The following is a 23,380-nucleotide window of genomic DNA, read 5'->3' as shown; positions in this document are numbered from 1 at the left end:
TTGCGCTGAAGAGTACACACACGTTGTACATTCAGATCCACAGCACCAGACGTGCAGCTTGTGGCCGTTAAGGGGCTCCTGAGGGCTGACAGACTTTACTCCACAGCAATGTCTCAAAATGTGGCAACCGCAGTGACCGCAACCCCCTCCCCCTTAAACAACCAATGGATGATTTGGAATGACATCTCAGTAGGAAACCTCCCTAAAGGGGCCCCATGAAGAGAGGGGAAACTAAATCCGCTGTGTGGGAACATTTTGGATTCAGCATTCAATATGATGACGAGGTTAAGAAGACCGTGAACATACAAAGTACAGTCTGCCAAGCATTGCTTTGCCACTGTCGGCTACTCGAGTGGAAACACTTGTAACGTGTCATTTACGTGGTGGAGCTGGAGCATTGAGAGTCCACTCGTGAATGAAAACACAACAATCTCTCGTTGCTGCCTTCCAACAACAATTTGCGACAAATTCAGAAAAATCTAAAGAAATAACGGAAGCAGTGGGAGTATTCATAGGCAAAGATTTGCAGCCCTATTCGGTGGTTACTGACTCGGATTTCGTCACCTGAGTTAAAAGAATTCCCCTCCCGCACACATTTCAACAGCAAAGAAACTCCCAAACTCTATGAAACATAACAGAGAGAAATTGAAAAGGAATTGACATAGACACCCTATCTAGCTCTCTGTGAAGGTTCACTATGTACTGGAAGCTAGCTCTCTGTGAAGAGTCAACCAGTCAGTTAGTCAGCCAATCAGTTAGTCAACCAGTCAGCCAGTCAGTTAGTCAGCCAGTTAGTCAGCCTGCCAGTTAGTCAACCAGTCAGTGATTCAACCAGTCAGCCAGTTAGTCAGGCAGCCAGTTAGTCAACCAGTCAGTTAGTCAACCAGTCAGCCAGTCAGTTAGTCAGCCAGTTAGCCAGCCTGCCAGTTAGTCAACCAGTCAGTTAGTCAGCCAGTCAACCAGTCAGTGATTCAACCAGTCAGCCAGTTAGTCAGGCAGCCAGTTAGTCAAACAGTCAGTTAGTCAACCAGTCAGCCAGTCAGTTAGTCAGCCAGTTAGCCAGCCTGCCAGTTAGTCAACCAGTCAGTTAGTCAGCCAGTCAGTTAGTCAACCAGTCAGCCAGTCAGTGATTCAACCAGTCAGCCAGTTAGTGATTCAACCAGTCAGCCAGTTAGTCAACCAGTCAGTTAGTCAGTCAGGCAGTCAGTTAGTCAGCCAGCCAGTTAGTCAACCAGTTAGTCAACCAGTTAGTCAGCCAGCCAGTTAGTCAGCCAGTCAGTTAGTCAGCCAGTCAGTTAGTCAGCCAGCCAGTTAGTCAGCCAGTTAGTCAGCCAGCCAGTTAGTCAGCCAGTCAGTTAGTCAGCCAGCCAGTTAGTCAGCCAGTCAGTTAGTCAGCCAGCCAGTTAATCAGCCAGCCAGTCAGTCAGGTAGCCAGTTAGTCAGCCAGTCAACCAGTTAGTCAACCAGTTAGTCAGCCAGCCAGTTAGTCAGCCAGTCAGTTAGTCAGCCAGTCAGTTAGTCAACCAGTTAGTCAACCAGTCAGTCAGCCAGTCAGCCAGTCAGTTAGTCAACCGGTCAACCAGTTAGTCAGCCAGCCAGTTAGTCAGCCAGCCAGTTAGTCAGCCAGTCAGTTAGTCAGCCAGCCAGTTAGTCAGCCAGCCAGTTAGTCAGCCAGCCAGCCAGTCAGTCAGGTAGTTAGTCAGCCAGTCAGTTAGTCAGCCAGCCAGTTAGTCAGCCAGCCAGTTAGTCAGCCAGCCAGTTAGTCAGCCAGCCAGTCAGTCAGGTAGCCAGTTAGTCAGCCAGTCAGTTAGTCAGCCAGCCAGTTAGTCAACCGGTCAACCAGTTAGTCAGCCAGCCAGTTAGTCAGCCAGCCAGTTAGTCAGCCAGTCAGTTAGTCAGCCAGCCAGTTAATCAGCCAGCCAGTCAGTCAGGTAGCCAGTTAGTCAGCCAGTCAACCAGTTAGTCAACCAGTTAGTCAGCCAGCCAGTTAGTCAGCCAGTCAGTTAGTCAGCCAGTCAGTTAGTCAACCAGTTAGTCAACCAGTCAGTCAGCCAGTCAGTTAGTCAGCCAGTCAGTTAGTCAACCGTCAACCAGTTAGTCAGCCAGCCAGTTAGTCAGCCAGCCAGTTAGTCAGCCAGCCAGTTAGTCAGCCAGTCAGTTAGTCAGCCAGCCAGTTAGTCAGCAAGCCAGCCAGTCAGTCAGGTAGTTAGTCAGCCAGTCAGTTAGTCAGCCAGCCAGTTAGTCAGCCAGCCAGTTAGTCAGCCAGCCAGTTAGTCAGCCAGCCAGTCAGTCAGGTAGCCAGTTAGTCAGCCAGCCAGTTAGTCAGCCAGCCAGTTAGTCAGCCAGTCAGTTAGTCAGCCAGCCAGTTAGTCAACCGGTCAACCAGTTAGTCAGCCAGCCAGTTAGTCAGCCAGCCAGCCAGTCAGTCAGGTAGTTAGTCAGCCAGCCAGTCAGTTAGTCAGCCAGCCAGTTAGTCAGCCAGTTAGTCAGTCAGCCAGCCAGTTAGTCAGCCAGCCAGTTTCAGCCAGTCAGTTAGTCAGCCAGTCAGTTAATCAGTTAGTCAGCCAGTCAGTTAAATCAGTTAGTCAGCCAGCCAGTTTCAGCCAGTCAGTTAGTCAGCCAGTCAGTTAGTCAGCCAGCCAGTTAGTCAGCCAGCCAGTCAGTCAGGTAGCTAGCCAGCCAGTCAGTTAGTCAGCCAGCCAGTTAGTCAGCCAGTCAGTTAGTCAGCCAGTCAGTTAGTCAGCCAGCCAGTTAGTCAGCCAGTCAGTTAGTCAGCCAGTCAGTTAGTCAGCCAGCCAGTTAGTCAGCCAGCCAGTCAGTCAGGTAGCTAGCCAGCCAGTCGGTTAGTCAGTCTTAACCCCATATGACTTCCCCCTTAGCTCTTCAGCTCCAGCAGAATTAAGAGTCTAATCATGTTTCTGCTTTAGGCCTTTCTTTTCCTAACGACTTAATGCTAATGAAATGGAGGGTTTTTAATAACACATCTTCAATACAGCTGAGAAAAAAGGTTGAAGTTCCTGTCTGAAAAGGAATTTCATTAAATACAGACTCTCTCAATGTCGCTCTCTTTCTCCATCCCTCCCTCCCTATCTCTCTCTCCCTCTTGTGCTCTCTTTCTCCATCCCTCCCTCCCTATCTCTCTCTCCCTCTTGTGCTCTCTTTCTCCATCCCTCCCTCCCTATCTCTCTCTCCCTCTTGTGCTCTCTTTCTCCATCCCTCCCTCCCTATCTCTCTCTCCCTCTTGTGCTCTCTTTCTCCATCCCTCCCTCCCTATCTCTCTCCCCTCTTGTGCTCTCTTTCTCCATCCCTCCCTCCCTATCTATCTCTCCCTCTTTTGCTCTCTCTTGCTTTTCCTCAATCTTTCTATCTCTGTCCATCCCCCTCTCTCCCGCTCTCTCTCTCTGTCTCCACTCTCTCTCTCCCTTTCTCTATCTTTCTTTCGCCATCCCTCTCTCTCTCCACCTCTCTCTCTCTTGCTCTTTCTCTCTCTCAATTTCAATTTAAGGGCTTTATTGGCATGGGAAACATATGTTTACATTGCCAAAGCAAGTGACATAGATAATAAACATTAACAAAATGAACTGTGAACATTAGTGATGCACCGATATGACATTTTTGGCCGATACCGATATCCAATATTTTCCTTGCCAAAAAACCCGATACCGATACCCGATATTTACTATTTTAGCGGCCTTTTAAGCATTCTAGTACAGTAGTAGATAACACACACACATGGACACAGAGATCGAAGGCACTGCATCTCAGTCCAAGAGGCGTCGCAACAGTCCCTGGTTCGAATCCAGGCTGTATCACATCTGGCTGTGATTGTGAGTCCCATAGGGCGGCTCACAATTGGCCCAGCGTCGTCCGGGTTTGGCCGGTGTAGGCCATCATTGTAAATAAGAATTTGTTCTTAACTGAAATAAAGATTACACACACACACACTGACAAAGTTATTTTGTTGGCATTTACGTATGTCCCCATTACCAGTAAAACATCATCAAAACCTATTGCTTTCACTTACTTGCTGTTTGGTTGTTCATTTGTTCAGTCGTTTCATTCTCAACCAGGATTTCATCATACATGTCAAGCAGTGAAGTTTCAGCTCTGTCTGTCCGTGGCCTCTCTTCCTCGGTGTGCACTGTCAATGTGTCTGTTTCCATCTTGTCCAGCTGTGTCTGTAACATTTCACATAAACCCTGTTTCTTGCCTGCATCGAAGTAGCGGTCCTTGTACCTAGCATCGAGCATGGTGGCGACACAGTAAAGAGGCTCAGAGAGAATGCCACCGAATCGCTTGTTCACAGTCTGTGTCTGCAGTTTTGTTGAGCAGGTGTTTCAATGCCATGAGAGGGTATCATATCTGCTGCAGACACAGTTGACTATCTTATTTCTGGAGTCAGTTGTTTGAATGGAGCTAGCTAGTGTGTTCATGTTTCCAACTTTCAAACATGTTCTCAAATGCCATTGAATTGGCAGCAGCGGTATGAGAACCAGCACATTCTTGAGCATGCAATACGGCTTTCCTCAGTACGAAGTCCTCGTCGACCCTCTGTGCTGTCAGACTCAGCATGCTCATGGGGCGGCAGGTAGCCTAGTGATTAGAGCGTTGGACTAGTAACCGAAAGGTTGGAAGATCGAATCCCTGAGCTGACAAGGTAAAAATCTGTAGTTCTGCCCCTAAACAAGGCAGTTAACCCACTGTTCCAAGGCCGTCATTGTAAATAAGAATCATCAAATCAAATTTATTTATATAGCCCTTCGTACATCAGCTGATATCTCAAAGTACTGTACAGAAACCTAGCCTAAAACCCCAAACAGCAAGCAATGCAGGTGTAGAAGCACGGTGGCTAGGAAAAACTCCCTAGAAAGGCCAAAACCTAGGAAGAAACCTAGAGAGGAACCAGGCTATGTGGGGTGGCCAGTCCTCTTCTGGCTGTGCCGGGTGGAGATTATAACAGAACATGGCCAAGATGTTCAAATGTTCATAAATGACCAGCATGGTCGTATAATAATAAAGCAGAACAGTTGAAACTGGAGCAGCAGCACGGTCAGATGGACTGGGGACAGCAAGGAGTCATCATGTCAGGTAGTCCTGGGGCATGGTCCTAGGGCTCAGGTCCTCCGAGAGAGAGAAAGAAAGAGAGAAGGAGAGAATTAGAGAATGCACACTTAGATTCACACAGGACACCGAATAGGACAGGAGAAGTACTCCAGATATAACAAACTGACCCTAGCCCCCCAACACAAACTACTGCAGCATAATTACTGGAGGCTGAGACAGGAGGCGTCAGGAGACACTGTGGCCCCATCCGAGGACACCCCTGGACAGGGCCAAACGGGAAGGATATAACCCACCCACTTTGCCAAAGCACAGCCCCCACACCACTAGAAAGATGGTGTGGGGGAAACAAAGAATTTGTTCTTAACTGACTTGCCTAGTTAAATAAAAATTAAACAAACAATATTGCGGGTCCAAGTGTCAGTCATGAAGCTAAAAGCAGTGACGCTATTACTGTGTAACTCCGGTAGGGCAACATCTGAACAATAGCACACTTGGTAACATTAGTGTGTACCGGTGCTCGACCAGTTGCGAAAGCCAACATCACCCACGACAGAGAACAGTTGATTATAAAGGGCAAAGATTCCCTCCATTATCTTGGCTTTAATGGATTTCGCCTTTGAGTTGTCTCACTGAAATGTTCTTACTCTTTCAAATGACTGCTGGACTTGTTGACTGCTCGATCCACACAGCAGACATTGTGGGCTAGGTTAGGAATGCTGTGTTGCACATGTAGCGCTTTTATGTGGCATTTTATGTGGCGTCATTACCTACATTATATAGGTATGCATGTACCTACATTATATAGGTATAGGTAAACATTACTCTACTGTATCTCTGTCTTTGTGTTCTGTCTCTCTCTGTCTCCCTATCTCTCTCTATATATTTATCTGTCTTCTTTCTCTGCCTCTTGTTCTATGGTCAGTGTAGTATTTACTGAGTGGACAGTGCGTAGCAGACATCTGATTGGACAAGACAGTGTTCTTTGAGTTTTGATTGGCTGAGAGGGACAGGTGTTCTGAGTGCAGTCACCAGGGTGGGAACTCCACAGAGATAAAGGTGTAGAAGTGAGGTATAGTAATGGCGGTACAGGTGCAGTGCTTAACCATCTGAATGGGACGCACCGTGAGACCCAAACTGTTGCCAACAGCAGTGCACCTGCATTGGAAATTCACATGTATTATGTATTTTTTGTATTTTTGTACTTTTGTATATATTTTGTATATATATTTTTTCACTTTAAACGTTAAGAACAATGTCCAATTTGTCTGAGTGTGTGTTTGGATATATGTCTATGTTTCTAATGGACTGTGTATGTCTCTGTCTGACTGTGTTTCTATGTCTCTGTGTTTGTTTATGTGGGTGGTAAAATAGGACACTGTCACTGAGGGAGCTAGCTGTTTGTCTGCATGCATCTCTTCTTTAATGAGGAGCAACCCAATAGATAGGACTTCAGGGGTGTAGAATGAGGAGAGTGTTTCTCCCATGAGGAAAACACAGGGGAGGTTTTTACTGTCATCTCAGAGAATTCTCATGTTACACACCATGGGCTCTCCAGTGCAAATTACATACTGTATATGCCTCTGAATCGCTTTCAGCCTTCGCAGACAGTATGGGGTTGTTCCCCTGCAGTAGACTACAGTGTCTCTCCACCATACTGTAGAGCGAGGTGGATCCCCTGTCTGTGTGTATCACTGTATGTGTCTGCAGACACGGCTCCATTTGAATAAGGGTTCATCTTCTCAGTGAGGTGTGTGTGTATCTGTCTATCTATCCAGCCCCCTGCCTGAATCTACAGTACTGTTTGTACCTATGTAGCTCATTCTCCCATGCCTCCTAATAGCCCCTCAGAGGCCCCCAAGCCCATTTAAACACAGCTTTCACTGACAGGCCCAGGGCCCAGCCTCAACGCACTGCTACTCAATGTTACGCACTACCAGTTACATGACAGATACACACACACACACACACACAAAGAGTCAAGCGTTTCCTACTCTAACAGATAGACAAGGAATAAATGTTTGTATTAATATTTAAAGGTTTTGTACTGCCTACGCTTTCTCAGAAAATACATAATTGATGCGGGAGGGAGGTGATCTCCAGCCCCCCGTCCGTCCGTCATGCTTCCCCACCTGGTGAATGGTGAGAGCAGGAAGCACACCATGTTTCACCCCCCTCCCCCCCACCTCCATTTCCCCCTGACCACTTTTCAGATTTATTGGGGTGATTTACAGTATATGGAGCAGATTCGGGCTTTTCCATGTTGAGCAGGTTGTGACTCACACCCCAGGTTTCCTCTAAGTTGAGCAGGTTGTGACTCACACCCCAGGTTTCCTCTAAGTTGAGCAGGTTGTGACTCACACCCCAGGTTTCCTCTAAGTTGAGCAGGTTGTGACTCACACCCCAGGTTTCCTCTATGTTGAGCAGGTTGTGACTCACACCCCAGGTTTCCTCTAAGTTGAGCAGGTTGTGACTCATACCCCAGGTTTCCTCTATGTTGAGCAGGTTGTGACTCACACCCCAGGTTTCCTCTATGTTGAGCAGGTTGTGACTCACACCCCAGGTTTCCTCTAAGTTGAGCAGGTTGTGACTCATACCCCAGGTTTCCTCTAAGTTGAGCAGGTTGTGACTCACACCCCAGGTTTCCTCTAAGTTGAGCAGGTTGTGACTCACACCCCAGGTTTCCTCTAAGTTGAGCAGGTTGTGACTCACATCCCAGGTTTCCTCTATGTTGAGCAGGTTGTGACTCACATCCCAGGTTTCCTCTATGTTGAGCAGGTTGTGACTCACACCCCAGGTTTCCTCTAAGTTGAGCAGGTTGTGACTCATACCCCAGGTTTCCTCTATGTTGAGCAGGTTGTGACTCACACCCCAGGTTTCCTCTAAGTTGAGCAGGTTGTGACTCACACCCCAGGTTTCCTCTAAGTTGAGCAGGTTGTGACTCACACCCCAGGTTTCCTCTAAGTTGAGCAGGTTGTGACTCACATCCCAGGTTTCCTCTATGTTGAGCAGGTTGTGACTCACACCCCAGGTTTCCTCTAAGTTGAGCAGGTTGTGACTCATACCCCAGGTTTCCTCTAAGTTGAGCAGGTTGTGACTCACACCCCAGGTTTCCTCTAAGTTGAGCAGGTTGTGACTCACACCCCAGGTTTCCTCTATGTTGAGCAGGTTGTGACTCACACCCCAGGTTTCCTCTAAGTTGAGCAGGTTGTGACTCACATCCCAGGTTTCCTCTATGTTGAGCAGGTTGTGACTCACACCCCAGGTTTCCTCTAAGTTGAGCAGGTTGTGACTCATACCCCAGGTTTCCTCTATGTTGAGCAGGTTGTGACTCACACCCCAGGTTTCCTCTAAGTTGAGCAGGTTGTGACTCATACCCCAGGTTTCCTCTATGTTGAGCAGGTTGTGACTCACATCCCAGGTTTCCTCTATGTTGAGCAGGTTGTGACTCACACCCCAGGTTTCCTCTATGTTGAGCAGGTTGTGACTCACATCCCAGGTTTCCTCTAAGTTGAGCAGGTTGTGACTCATACCCCAGGTTTCCTCTAAGTTGAGCAGGTTGTGACTCATACCCCAGGTTTCCTCTATGTTGAGCAGGTTGTGACTCACACCCCAGGTTTCCTCTAAGTTGAGCAGGTTGTGACTCATACCCCAGGTTTCCTCTATGTTGAGCAGGTTGTGACTCACATCCCAGGTTTCCTCTATGTTGAGCAGGTTGTGACTCACACCCCAGGTTTCCTCTATGTTGAGCAGGTTGTGACTCACACCCCAGGTTTCCTCTAAGTTGAGCAGGTTGTGACTCACACCCCAGGTTTCCTCTAAGTTGAGCAGGTTGTGACTCACACCCCAGGTTTCCTCTATGTTGAGCAGGTTGTGATGCACAGTGTAGGCTAACAGGCAGACAGAGGGTTCTATATAGACCCGAACCCCAGAGCGTTTATTCAACCTCATCCCTGCTCTCTTTTTCTTTCTTTCATGTTCCTCCTCTCTCTATCTTCCTATTCTCTCTCCATCATTTTGTTTCTCTGTCCCTTCTGCACTATTATTAAAGACAGTAATGACACGTCGTGTTCTGTGGCTACTGGAAGAGTAGCTTGTTTGTCTCCATCTCCTTCCTCTCTGTAATGGGCTTTAAATGCTCTTATTTCTCTCATTCATCTCATCTCTCTCTGATTCTACTGCTGCTGTTGTTGCTGTGAAGAAGCAGCCAGACGATTAGCAGCCCAGTCATTAAGCACCCTCGTCTCCGTCTCATCCGGGTCCTCCCCCTCACATCATCTCCTCGGGCCTGTCCCTGGCTAAATTAAAACACTGCATCAAGAGCTTTGTTATCTCTAAAAGACTCCTATTATCCTGTCGGAAAGTAGGAAGACAGAGGAGGGGGAGGCGTGATGTATTTGCTATTTACCGTTGGGTGAAGGAGGTGGGGGATGTACGTACTATGCGATACACACACAGGGATGTCAGAACAATAGATTCCAGTCCCTTTACACATGCTAATAAAGGTTGGGTGTTTTTCTGTAACCTGTGTGATTGTGTCGTTGGGTTATTTCTGTTGTCCATGTGTCCTGCTAGGTTCTCCTTGACGTGGTTCTTAGCAGGAAATAAATATTATCTTGGGTAATCTATTGTGTAGGTTCACGACCTTGTTACACACATCAGTGATATGACTATGTAAGGGGACTTTATGGCCTTTACACCTAAATAACTAGGTCTAGAGCTGAGCCTTTTGCTTCTTCTTGTATTTAATCATTGTCGTTCTATCTTACTTCTCCCAGGGAGCAGCCCCCTGGACAGCCCCAGAAACTTCTCACCCAGCACGGCAGCACACTTCTCCTTCGTTCCAGCTCGCAGGTGAGCCTGGGGTCAAGGGGTTAACTCATTGGGATCACATGACTTAATGTGTCTGATCGTCTTATCTCTGTATATACAGTGGTTTGCTAGGCAGAAGGGATTATTACCTCGTTCTGTCATTTGAGCCATAATGCTGATTGACAGTCACCTGCACCCCACAGAAGAGACAGTTTCCCCAAGCCCAGTTAAGCTCCTCCCATGGCTAATACTCACAGCAGCTCTGTGATAATTGACAGGCTGGCTAATCAAACCCAGATCATCTGAAGGGTTGAAGCCTAGTTTAATATCCTCTTATCATTCACAGGCTTTGAATAGGAGGTGTAATTATAGAACTAGATATAGCGAGCCTGAGAGGAGTTAAGCACAACTCCACATGAAAAGGATTCTAATAAGTAAGTTTCATCAGTCCTTCTAGACAAGAAGACCGATATGCCATGTGCTCGTAAAATGAAATAACCTGTCTTCTGTATGGGAGATGGATAACACTTCTGCATCTGCTCTGAATCAGTAAATCAGGTAGGACGGGGAGACAGGAAAATTAGCCTGATGCAACAGTGCCACACAATGGTGAAGTGTGATAAATCAGGATATCTGACATGAAATGGTTCTGCGTTGCTCATCACAAAACCAGTGGGTTTGTAGAGCTAACACACTATCCTCTCTCCCACACAGTCACGGGCACAGGGCTGACAGGTAACCTTTGACCTTTCACCATCACCTTATCCCATGTCCTCTGCCCAGCATGGACACACCAGGGCCCCAGAGAAGTTATAGTAGCAGTGATGTTCTAGGATCTATCCATATAATCGTATTCATTATGATCTAAAAGGCTAAACGGATCCTAGAGCAGCACTCCTCGGTGATGCTTTGTGGATACAGGCCCTGAAAAGGCTCCACGTCTTGTTGAGCAGAGCAGTCCTTTTGTGTTGCTGTTTTTACAGTGAACGTATCCGTGGATTTGTGATGCCCTAGAGTCCCTAAAGAAGTATGGTCATCCCAAGCCTGCATGAAACTACCCTATAACTAGGACTGTGATGCAAAACAGCTTCATTTCATCTCATATTCATCTCCATGTTGTGGTCTTGGCTGTGTTTGTGTGTGTGTTGCTGGCTTGTGTCCATTTGTGTTTGCTTGCATGTGTTTGCAGACTTTGTATAAATTGTATTCTCCACATAGCTCATCCTAATTTACCTACTACTGAGCATACTATTTTCTGTCCAAATGATATACTGTCTCAACACACCACGTATTTATATTGTGGATTCTGACACATAATGTATCTACTGTGTGTTGTTATTTCCTGATTTCTTGCCGACACAAGACATTCTACTGTACTGTTGGAGCCAGTAACACAATACATTCTACTGTACTGTTGGAGCCAGTAACACAATACATTCTACTGTACTGTTGGAGCTAGTAACACAAGACATTCTACTGTACTGTTGGAGCTAGTAACACAATACATTATACTGTACTGTTGGAGCTAGTAACACAATACATTATACTGTACTGTTGGAGCTAGTAACACAATACATTATACTGTACTGTTGGAGCTAGTAACACAATACATTATACTGTACTGTTGGAGCTAGTAACACAATACATTATACTGTACTGTTGGAGCTAGTAACACAATACATTATACTGTACTGTTGGAGCTAGTAACACAAGACATTATACTGTACTGTTGGAGCTAGTAACACAATACATTCTACTGTACTGTTGGAGCTAGTAACACAATACATTCTACTGTACTGTTGGAGCTAGACACAAGACATTCTACTGTACTGTTGGAGCTAGTAACACAAGACATTCTACTGTACTGTTGGAGCTAGTAACACAAGACATTCTACTGTACTGTTGGAGCTAGTAACACAATACATTCTACTGTACTGTTGGAGCTAGTAACACAATACATTCTACTGTACTGTTGGAGCTAGTAACACAATACATTCTACTGTACTGTTGGAGCTAGACACAATACATTCTACTGTACTGTTGGAGCTAGTAACACAATACATTCTACTGTACTGTTGGAGCTAGTAACACAAGACATTCTACTGTACTGTTGGAGCTAGTAACACAAGACATTCTACTGTACTGTTGGAGCTAGTAACACAAGACATTCTACTGTACTGTTGGAGCCAGTAACACAATACATTCTACTGTACTGTTGGAGCTAGTAACACAAGACATTCTACTGTACTGTTGGAGCTAGTAACACAAGACATTCTACTGTACTGTTGGAGCTAGTAACACAAGACATTCTACTGTACTGTTGGAGCTAGTAACACAAGACATTCTACTGTACTGTTGGAGCTAGTAACACAAGACATTCTACTGTACTGTTGGAGCTAGTAACACAAGACATTCTACTGTACTGTTGGAGCTAGTAACACAAGACATTATACTGTACTGTTGGAGCTAGTAACACAAGACATTATACTGTACTGTTGGAGCTAGTAACACAAGACATTATACTATACTGTTGGAGCTAGTAACACAATACATTATACTGTACTGTTGGAGCTAGTAACACAAGACATTCTACTGGCCTGTTGGAGCCAGTAACACAAGACATTCTACTGTACTGTTGGAGCTAGTAACACAATACATTATACTGTACTGTTGGAGCTAGTAACACAAGACATTATACTGTACTGTTGGAGCTAGTAACACAATACATTCTACTGGCCTGTTGGAGCTAGTAACACAATACATTATACTCTACTGTTGGAGCTAGTAACACAAGACATTCTACTGTACTGTTGGAGCTAGTAACACAATACATTATACTGGCCTGTTGGAGCTAGTAACACAAGACATTATACTGTACTGTTGGAGCTAGTAACACAAGACATTATACTGTACTGTTGGAGCTAGTAACACAAGACATGTACTGTTGGAGCTAGTAACACAAGACATTCTACTGTACTGTTGGAGCTAGTAACACAAGACATTCTACTGTACTGTTGGAGCTAGTAACACAAGACATTCTACTGTACTGTTGGAGCTAGTAACACAATACATTCTACTGTACTGTTGGACTAGTAACACAAGACATTCTACTGTACTGTTGGAGCTAGTAACACAAGACATTATACTGTACTGTTGGAGCTAGTAACACAATACATTCTACTGTACTGTTGGAGCTAGTAACACAAGACATTCTACTGTACTGTTGGAGCTAGTAACACAAGACATTCTACTGTACTGTTGGAGCTAGTAACACAAGACATTCTACTGTACTGTTGGAGCTAGTAACACAAGACATTATACTGTACTGTTGGAGCTAGTAACACAATACATTATACTGTACTGTTGGACTGTACTGTTGGAGCCAGTAACACAATACATTCTACTGTACTGTTGGAGCTAGTAACACAAGACATTCTACTGTACTGTTGGAGCTAGTAACACAAGACATTCTACTGTACTGTTGGAGCTAGTAACACAAGACATTCTACTGTACTGTTGGAGCTAGTAACACAAGACATTCTACTGTACTGTTGGAGCTAGTAACACAAGACATTCTACTGTACTGTTGGAGCTAGTAACACAAGACATTCTACTGTACTGTTGGAGCTAGTAACACAAGACATTCTACTGTACTGTTGGAGCTAGTAACACAAGACATTCTACTGTACTGTTGGAGCTAGTAACACAAGACATTCTACTGTACTGTTGGAGCTAGTAACACAAGACATTATACTGTACTGTTGGAGCTAGTAACACAAGACATTATACTATACTGTTGGAGCTAGTAACACAAGACATTATACTGTACTGTTGGAGCTAGTAACACAATACATTATACTGTTGGAGCTGTAACACAAGACATTCTACTGTACTGTTGGAGCTAGTAACACAAGACATTCTACTGTACTGTTGGAGCTAGTAACACAAGACATTATACTGTACTGTTGGAGCTAGTAACACAAGACATTATACTGTACTGTTGGAGCTAGTAACACAAGACATTATACTGTACTGTTGGAGCTAGTAACACAAGACATTCTACTGTACTGTTGGAGCTAGTAACACAAGACATTCTACTGTACTGTTGGAGCTAGTAACACAAGACATTCTACTGTACTGTTGGAGCTAGTAACACAAGACATTATACTGTACTGTTGGAGCTAGTAACACAATACATTATACTGTACTGTTGGAGCTAGTAACACAAGACATTCTACTGTACTGTTGGAGCTAGTAACACAAGACATTCTACTGTACTGTTGGAGCTAGTAACACAAGACATTCTACTGTACTGTTGGAGCTAGTAACACAAGACATTATACTGTACTGTTGGAGCTAGTAACACAATACATTATACTGTACTGTTGGAGCCAGTAACACAATACATTCTACTGTACTGTTGGAGCTAGTAACACAATACATTCTACTGTACTGTTGGAGCTAGTAACACAAGACATTACTGTACTGTTGGAGCTAGTAACACAATACATTCTACTGTACTGTTGGAGCTAGTAACACAAGACATTCTACTGTACTGTTGGAGCTAGTAACAAGACATTCTACTGTACTGTTGGAGCTAGTAACACAATACATTATACTGTACTGTTGGAGCTAGTAACACAAGACATTCTACTGTACTGTTGGAGCTAGTAACACAATACATTATACTGTACTGTTGGAGCTAGTAACACAATACATTATACTGTACTGTTGGAGCTAGTAACACAATACATTATACTGTACTGTTGGAGCTAGTAACACAAGACATTCTACTGTACTGTTGGAGCTAGTAACACAAGACATTCTACTGTACTGTTGGAGCCAGTAACACAAGCATTTCACTGCACCTGCTATAACGCTTGCAAATCTGTGTCCGTAACCAATAAACTTAGATTTGATTGGAATTTTCAGTGTGAGTTGTCCCGGACATCTAGCTGGGTACCATGGCTCCATCAAGCCTTTCATAGTAAACCCAGGAACTGACATTAACCCCTGCCATCCTCTCTGTGTTTCTCTCTTTTTCTTTCTTAGGACGGATGGCAGACGCTGGTCTCTGGCCTCACTTCCCTCCTCTGGATATGGCACTAACACACCCAGCTCCACCGTCTCAGTGAGTTTGTGTGTGTGTTTACATAATGTTTTTGTGTGTGTATCCCAGAAGAATCTCACACCCCTCCTAGTACAGTACATCTCTTCCCTCTGGTGCAGCCCAGCCCAGTCTCACCGTTAGTCTCACCTTTAATCTGACCGTTAGTCTGACCATTAATCTGACCGTTAATCTGACCGTTAGTCTGACTGTTGGTCTCGCTGTTAGTCTGACTGTTAGTCTCACTGTTCGTCTCACCGTTAGTCTGACTGTTAGTCTCACTGCTAGTCTGACTGTTAGTCTCACCGTTCGTCTCACCGTTAGTCTGATTGTTAGTCTGACTGTTAGTCTGACCGTTAGTCTGACTGTTAGTCTGACCTTTAGTCTCACCATTAATCTAACTGTTAGTCTCACCGTTAGTCTGACTGTTAGTCTCACCGCTAGTCTGACTGTTAGTCTCACCGCTAGTCTGACTGTTAGTCTCACCGCTAGTCTGACTGTTAGACTCACCGTTAGTCTCACCTTTAGTCTGACTGTTAGTCTCACCGCTAGTCTGACTGTTAGTCTCACCGTTAGTCTGACTGTTAGTCTGTTAGTCTCAACGTTAGTTTGACTGTTAGTCTGACCGTTAGTCTAACTGTTAGTCCGACCGTTAGTCTGACTGTTAGTCTCACCGCTAGTCTGACTGTTAGTCTGACTGTTAGTCTCACCGTTAGTCTCACCTTTAGTCTGACTGTTAATCTCACCGTTAGTCTGACTGTTAATCTCACCGTTAGTCTGACTGTTAGTCCCACCGTTAGTCTGACTGTTAGTCTCACCGTTAGTCTGACTGTTAGTCTCACCGTTAGTCTGACTGTTAGTCTCACCGCTAGTCCCACCGTTAGTCTGACTGTTAGTCTGACTGTTAGTCTCACCATTAGTCTGACTGTTAGTCTGACCATTACTCATATTGTTAGTCTGACTGATGTCTGGCACATACAGCCTCTTCCTCATGTTGATGAAAAGCCTGAAGGCTTCCTGCTTACTCACCAGCTCAGAGGAGATGAAGTTGTTGTGCTCATATAACCTCATTATGGATTCAGGTTAAATTAGCTCTGAATATTTTTTACTGTAGTCTCACCGTTAGTCTGACTGTTAGTCTCACCGTTAGTCTGACTGTTAGTCTCACCGTTAGTCTAGTCTGACTGTTAGTCTGATTGTTAGTCTCGCTGTTAGTCTCACCGTTAGTCTGACTGTTAGTCTGATTGTTAGTCTCGCTGTTAGTCTCACCGTTAGTCTGACTGTTAGTCTCACCGTTAGTCTGACTGTTAGTCTCACCGTTAGTCTGACCGTTAGTCTGACTGTTAGTCTGACTGTTAGTCCCACCGTTAGTCTGACTGTAATCGGACTGTTAGTCTGATTGTTAGTCTCGCTGTTAGTCTCACCGTTAGTCTGACTGTTAATCTGACCGTTAGTCCCACCGTTAGTCTCACCATTAGTCTGACCGTTAGTCTGACCTTTAGTCCCACCGTTAGTCTGACCATTAGTCTCACCGTTAGTCTGACCTTTAGTCTTACCGTTAGTCTGACTTAGTCTGACTGTTAGTCCCACCGTTAGTCTGACTGTTAGTCCCACCGTTAGTCTGACTGTTAGTCTGACTGTTAGTCTGATTGTTAGTCTCACCATTAGTCTGACTGTTAGTCTCACCATTAGTCTGACTGTTAGTCCCACCGCTAGTCTGACTGTTAGTCCCACCGTTAGTCTGACTGTTAGTCTCACCGCTAGTCCCACCGTTAGTCTGACTGTTAGTCCCACCGTTAGTCTGACTGTTAGTCCCACCACTAGTCTGACTGTTAGTCTCACCGCTAGTCTGACTGTTAGTCCCAACGTTAATCTGACTGTTAGTCTCACCGCTAGTCCCACCGTTAGTCTGACTGTTAGTCTGACTGTTAGTCTCACCATTAGTCTGACTGTTAGTCTGACCATTACTCATATTGTTAGTCTGACTGATGTCTGGCACATACAGCCTCTTCCTCATGTTGATGAAAAGCCTGAAGGCTTCCTGCTTACTCACCAGCTCAGAGGAGATGAAGTTGTTGTGCTCATATAACCTCATTATGGATTCAGGTTAAATTAGCTCTGAATATTTTTTATCTTACTCAAAGGAGCAACAATACCTCCGTAACCCTTAATGTACAACAGACAATCATCCCCATTTAAAATTCTCCAAAGTTTGTTCATTCACAACGGCCCAGTAGAGAGCAGAAGACACTACCTTAGCCAGGAGTTAACGTTCACAGTAGCAGTTGGCCGCTGGGCTACTAGCTACCCGGCTCTTCTCCCCTTTTAATCCCTCCCTCCAGCAGTTAGCCGCTACTAGCTACTCAGCTCTTCTGCTCCTGTAATCCCTCCCTTAGCAGTTAGCTACTACTAGTTACTTGGCTCTTCTGCTCCTGTAATCCTCCTTCCAGCATTTAGCCACTAGTAGCTACTTGACTCTCCTGCTCCTGTAATCCCTCTCTCCAACAGTTAGCCGCTACTAGCTGCTCGGCTCTTCTACTCCTGTAATCCCTCTCTCCTTTAGTAGTTACCCGTTACTAGCTACTTGGCTCTATTGTTTTTGTAATCCCTCCCTCCAGCAGTTAGCCCCTACTAGCTACTTGGCTCTATTGTTTTTGTAATCCCTCCCTCCAAGCATTAAGCCGCTACTTGGCTCTATTGTTTTTGTAATCCCTCCCTCCAGCAGTAAGCCCCTACCAGCTACTTGGCTCTATTGTTTTTGTAATCCCTCCCTCCAGCAGTAAACCCCTACTAGCTACTTGGCTCTATTGTTTTTGTAATCCCTCCCTCCAGCAGTTAGCCCCTACTAGCTACTTGGCTCTATTGTTTTTGTAATCCCTCCCTCCAAGCATTAAGTCGCTACTTGGCTCTATTGTTTTTGTAATCCCTCCCTCCAGCAGTTAGCCACTATTAGCTACTTGGCTCTATTGTTTTTGTAATCCCTCCCTCCAGCAGTTAGCCACTACTAGTTTTTGTAATCCCTCCCTCCAGCAGTTTGGCTCTATTGTTTTTGTAATCCCTCCCTCCAGCAGTTAGCCACTACTAGCTACTTGGCTCTATTGTTTTTGTAATCCCTCCCTCCAGCAGTTAGCCACTACTAGCTACTTGGCTCTATTGTTTTTGTAATCCCTCCCTCCAGCAGTTAGCCACTACTAGCTACTTGGCTCTATTGTTTTTGTAATCCCTCCCTCCAGCAGTTAGCCACTACTAGCTACTTGGCTCTATTGTTTTTGTAATCCCTCCCTCCAGCAGTAAGCCACTACTTGGCTCTTCTGCTGCTGTAATCCCTCCTTTTAGCAGTTAGCCGCTACTAGTGCCCGGCTCTTCTGCCCTTGTAATCCCTCCCTCTCTGCTTCTCACAGTCATCCTGTTCATCCCAGGAGAAGCTGCACCAGCTGCCCTTCCAGCCCACGGCGGACGAGCTGCACTTCCTCACCAAGCACTTCAGCTCCGAGAGCATCACAGACGAGGATGAACGACACTCGCCCATGCGCCCCCGCTCACGCAGCCTCAGGTAGGACAGGACACCCAGAGACTCTTAACGATCATGTACCCAGTATACGGCCCAGTGCCCACCCTATACCCCAAGCCTCCCTATCTGTACACGGCAGACCACAGACAGAACTCACCTGGCTGGCTGGCTGTCTGACTGGGTGGTAGTAGGGCTGCCTGTGTAACTGCAGTAAACAGAAAGGTATTAAACCTAAAGGCCTATATTTAACTGATAGTCAAAAAGGTCATTGACATGTGGCTTGTGAGTGATTGGAGCTCGGAACACAAGCATTTCCATACACCCGCAATAACATCTGATAAATATATGTATGTGACCAATAAAATGTGATTTGATTTGACAGTGATCTCTTCACTCTGGCGTCTCTCACCTTTCTATCGACCCAGCCTACCTCAGGCTCCTCTGTCTCTACCCATCACTCCCATTCCCTCTATCTTTCTCTCTCTCTCTCTCTCTCTCTCTCTCTCTCTCTCTCTTTCTCTCTCTCTCTCTCTCTCTCTCTCTCTCTCTTTCAGTCTCTTTCCTCTCTGTCACTCGCTCTGTTCTATAATTCTCTTTCTCTGTCTTTCCACCTCTTTCTCTTTCTCACACTCCATTTATCTCCCTCCCTGTCTCCCTTTCCTGTCTCTTTCTGTCTGCGTCTGTCAGTGTTTGGTCATTGCCAGAGGTTATCTATCTCAGTCAGTGTGTCTGTCTGTCACAGACTCTGCCTTCTGTGAGAGCTGAGAGGGGCCAGTTCTGGTGTCATCTCAGCTGATGCCACCCTGTCCTGACATGACCTGCTGCTGCCAGTCTAAACCTCTCCTCTCCTTCCATCCTTCTGTGTGGATGAAGAACTCACACTCTCCTTCTATCTCACTCTATCCTCATGAATGGAGAACAGAAAGTGTCTCTTTTGGTATTATATGAGATAAACACTTCATGAGGTTTGATGTTAAGACTGCTATATGACACAGAGAGAGGCCTAGCCCCTCAACTCCTACATTCTATAGTAGGCTGGGACAATACCAGTATCTTGATCATCTTCAGTATCATTGCAAGGAAACAAATCACAGAACAAAACAAACATCATTATGTTGTCATCCAGAATCACATTTATTTATTTTCCAAACTAGAGCACACAATATGTTACACACAGCAGGTTTTTAAAGGACCAAAGTATTTAGTTTGCTTCGTGTTTTCATTTTTTCCATGGAAAAAATATTTGGATACTGGTATGGTCACAGCCCTAGATAGGCTGTATCTCTCTCTGAATGTACTCAGTATTGGATACTGGTATGGTGACAGCCCTAGATAGGCTGTATCTCTCTCTGAATGTACTCAGTATTGGATACTGGTATGGTCACAGCCCTAGATAGGCTGTATCTCTCTCTGAATGTACTCAGTATTGGCCTGCCTCAGTGTTTCCCCCAAGCACATGGAGTAGCCAGACAGGCTCACCTGGGCTGGGGGGATGGTACAACAGCAGCTGTTGTACAATATCATATAAAACTGCTGACATCCACAGGCTTCAAGCTTCTTTTTAAGAGGCATTTTCTCAGCTTTCTGCAATACTGATGTGATATAGAAGAATGACGCTGGTGTTTAACATGGACTTTGCTACGCAGAAAGCAGCAGTTGATTACTCCATTGTCAACACTTTGATTTAATCAGTAGACCTTCATCAATATCTTTGATATAGCTAGCATATACAGTACCAGTCAAACGTTTGGACACCTACTCATTCAAGGGCTTTTCTTTATTTTTACTATTTTCTACCTCGTAGAATAATAGTGAAGACATCAAAACTATGAAATAACACGTATGGAATCATGTAGTAACCAAAAAAGTGTTAAACAAATCTAAATATATTTTATATTTGAGATTCTCTGCGGTCCAACTCATCCCAAACCATCTCAATTGGGTTGAGGTTGGGTGATTGTGGAGGCCAGGTCATCTGATGCAGCACTCCATCACTTTCCTTATTGGTCAAATAGCCCTTACACAGCCTGGTGTGTTGGGTCATTGTCCTGTTGAAAAACAAATGCTGGTTAAGTGTGCCTTGCATCCAAAATAAATCACTGACAGTGTCACCAGCAAAGCACCATCACACCTCCTCCTCCATGCTTCACAGTGGGAACCACACATGCAGAGATCATCCGTTCACCTACTCTGCGTCTCACAAAGACACAGCGGTTGGAACCAAAAATCTCAAATTTGGACTTTCCACCGGTCTAATGTCCGTTGCTTTTGTTTTTTGGCCCAAGCAAGTCTCTTTTCTTATTTGTGTCCTTTAGTAGGGGTTTCTTTGCAGCAATTCGACCATGAAGGCCTGATTCACGCAGTCTCCTCTGAACAGTTGATGTTGAGATGTGTCTGTTACTTAAACTCTGTGAAGCATTTATTTGGGCTGCAATTTCTGAGGCTGTTAACTCTAATGAACATATCGTCTGCAGCAGAGGTCACTCTGGGTCTTCCTTCCCTGTGGCGGTCCTCATGAGAGACAGTTTCATCATAGCGCTTGATGGTATTTGCAACTGCACTTGAATCCATTTTCCGGATTGACTGACCTTCGTGTCTTAAAGTAATGATGGACTGTTGTTTCTCTTTGCTTATTTGAGCTGTTCTTGACATAATATCGACTTGGTCTTTTACCAAATAGGGCTATCTTCTGTATACCACCCCTACCTTGTCACAATACAACTGATATGCTTAAACACATTAAGAAGGAAAGAAATTCCACAAATTATCTTTTAACAAGGCACACCTGTTAATTTAAATGCATTCCAGGTGACTACCTCATGACACTGGTTGAGAGAATGCCAAGAGTGTGCAAAGCTGTCATCAACACAAAGGGTGGCTGCTTTGAAGAATCTCAAATATAAAATATATTTTGATTTGTTTAACACTTTTTTTTGGTTACTACATGATTCCATATGTGTTATTTCATAGTTTTGATGTCTACAATGTAAAAAATAAAGAAAAACCCTGGAATGAGTATGTGCGTCCAAACATTTGATTGGTACTGTATATCAATATCTTTGAAAATATCATATAAATATCATTAGCTTTTAAAACAATTCAATCTGTTTTCTTTTATCCTATTTTGGACCAGTGAGGCAATCTCTCCACTAGCCTACCTATTGTTCCTGCTGTGAGGAGGATTCACCATCTTCATCGAATGTTTTCATAATTTATCTAACAGTTTGCAAATTAGGGAGCCAAATGAAAGCTCTCTTACCAATGCAATTCAGTAAGCTACTGACGAGTCACTCACTTTAACGTGTCTGGCAAGTCCTGATGGACTTCATATTGAAAATAGAAACCAGATCTTTTGTTTACTTGTCCCGATGCGATACACTGGACTAGAGGTCGACCGATTATGATTTTTCAATTCCGATACCGATTATTGGAGGACCCCCCCCAAAAAAAAAGCCGATACCGATACCGTTTTTTAAAAATGTATTTGTAATAATGACAATTACAACAATACTGAATGAACACTTATTTTAACTTAATATAATACACCAATAAAATCAATTTAGCCTCAAATAAATAATGAAACATGTTCAATTTGGTTTAAATAATGCAAAAACAAAGTGTTGGAGAAGAAAGTAAAAGTGCAATATGTGCCATGTAAGAAAGCTAACGTTTAAGTTCCTTGCCCAGAACATGAGAACATATGAAAGCTGGTGGTTCCTTTTAACATGAGTCTTCAATATTCCCAGGTAAGAAGTTTTAGGTTGTAGTTATTATAGGAATTATAGGACTATTTCTCTCTAGACCATTTGTATTTCATATACCTTTGACTATTGGATGTTCTTATAGGCACTTTAGTATTGCCAGTGTAACAGTATAGCATCCCTCTCCTCGCTGCTACCTGGGCTCGAACCAGGAACACATCGACAACAGCCACCCTCGAAGCATTGTTACCCATGCAGAGCAAGGGGAACAACTACTTCAAGTCTCAGAGTGAGTGACGTTTGAAACGCTATTAGCGAGCACCCCACTAACTAGCTAGCCATTTCACATCGGTTACACCAGCCTAATCTCGGGAGTTGATAGGCTTGAAGTCATAAACAGCGCAGTGCTTGAAGCATTGCGAAGAGCTGCTGGCAAAACGCACGAAAGTGCTGTTTGAATGAATGCTTATGAGCATGCTGGTGCCTACAATCGCTCAGTCAGACTGCTCTATCAAATCATAGACTTAATTATAACATAATAACACGCAGAAATATGAGCCTTAGGTCATTAATATGGTCGAATCCGGAAACTATCATTTCGAAAACAAAACGTTTATTCTTTCAGTGAAATACCGAACCGTTCCATATTTTATCTAACGTATGGCATCCCTAAGTCTAAATATTGCTGTTACATTGCACAACCTTCAATGTTATGTCATAATTACGTAAAATTCTGGCAAATTAGTTCGCAATGAGCCAGGCGGCCCAAACTGTTGCATATACCCTGACTCTGTGTGCAATGAACGCAAGAGAAGTGACACAATTTCACCTGGTTAATATTGCCTGCTAACCTTTCTTTTAGCTAAATATGCAGGTTTAAAAAATATATACTTCTGTGTATTGATTTTAAGAAAGGCATTTATGTTTAGGTTTAGGTACATGTTGGAGCAACAACAGTCCTTTTTCGCGAATGCGCACCGCATCGATTATATGCAACGCAGGACACGCTAGATAAACTAGTAATATCATCAACCATGTGTAGTTAACTAGTGATTATGATTGATTTGATTGTATTTTATAAGATAAGTTTAATGCTAGCTAGCAACTTACCTTGGCTTCTTACTGCATTCGCGTAACAGCCAGGCTCCTCATGAGGCAGGTGGTTAGAGCATTGGACTAGTTACCTGT

General features: G+C 44.3%; 1 protein-coding gene across 7 annotated transcripts in view; it reads left to right on the top strand.

Annotated features, from left to right (window-relative positions):
• mast2 (microtubule associated serine/threonine kinase 2) overlaps positions 1-23,380 on the top strand; it is a 341,277-nt gene that overhangs the window by 277,752 nt on the left and 40,145 nt on the right. For 5 of the 7 annotated variants that reach the window (XM_042322426.1, XM_042322425.1, XM_042322424.1 and 2 more), the window contains 4 exons: positions 9,840-9,915; positions 10,588-10,608; positions 14,926-15,004; positions 18,382-18,533. In XM_042322426.1, coding sequence (XP_042178360.1) covers positions 9,840-9,915; positions 10,588-10,608; positions 14,926-15,004; positions 18,382-18,533 — 328 coding nt within the window. The remainder of the gene's footprint in view (positions 1-9,839; positions 9,916-10,587; positions 10,609-14,925; positions 15,005-18,381; positions 18,534-23,380) is intronic. The other 2 variants (XM_042322430.1, XM_042322427.1) reach the window with 1 other exon arrangement.

This window comes from Oncorhynchus tshawytscha, linkage group LG05, assembly GCF_018296145.1.
Source record: "Oncorhynchus tshawytscha isolate Ot180627B linkage group LG05, Otsh_v2.0, whole genome shotgun sequence".
NCBI classification, from domain to species: Eukaryota; Metazoa; Chordata; class Actinopteri; order Salmoniformes; family Salmonidae; genus Oncorhynchus; species Oncorhynchus tshawytscha.
The sequence above is the reverse complement of the archived record's forward strand: the minus strand, read 5'-3'. Positions and strand labels throughout refer to the sequence as shown.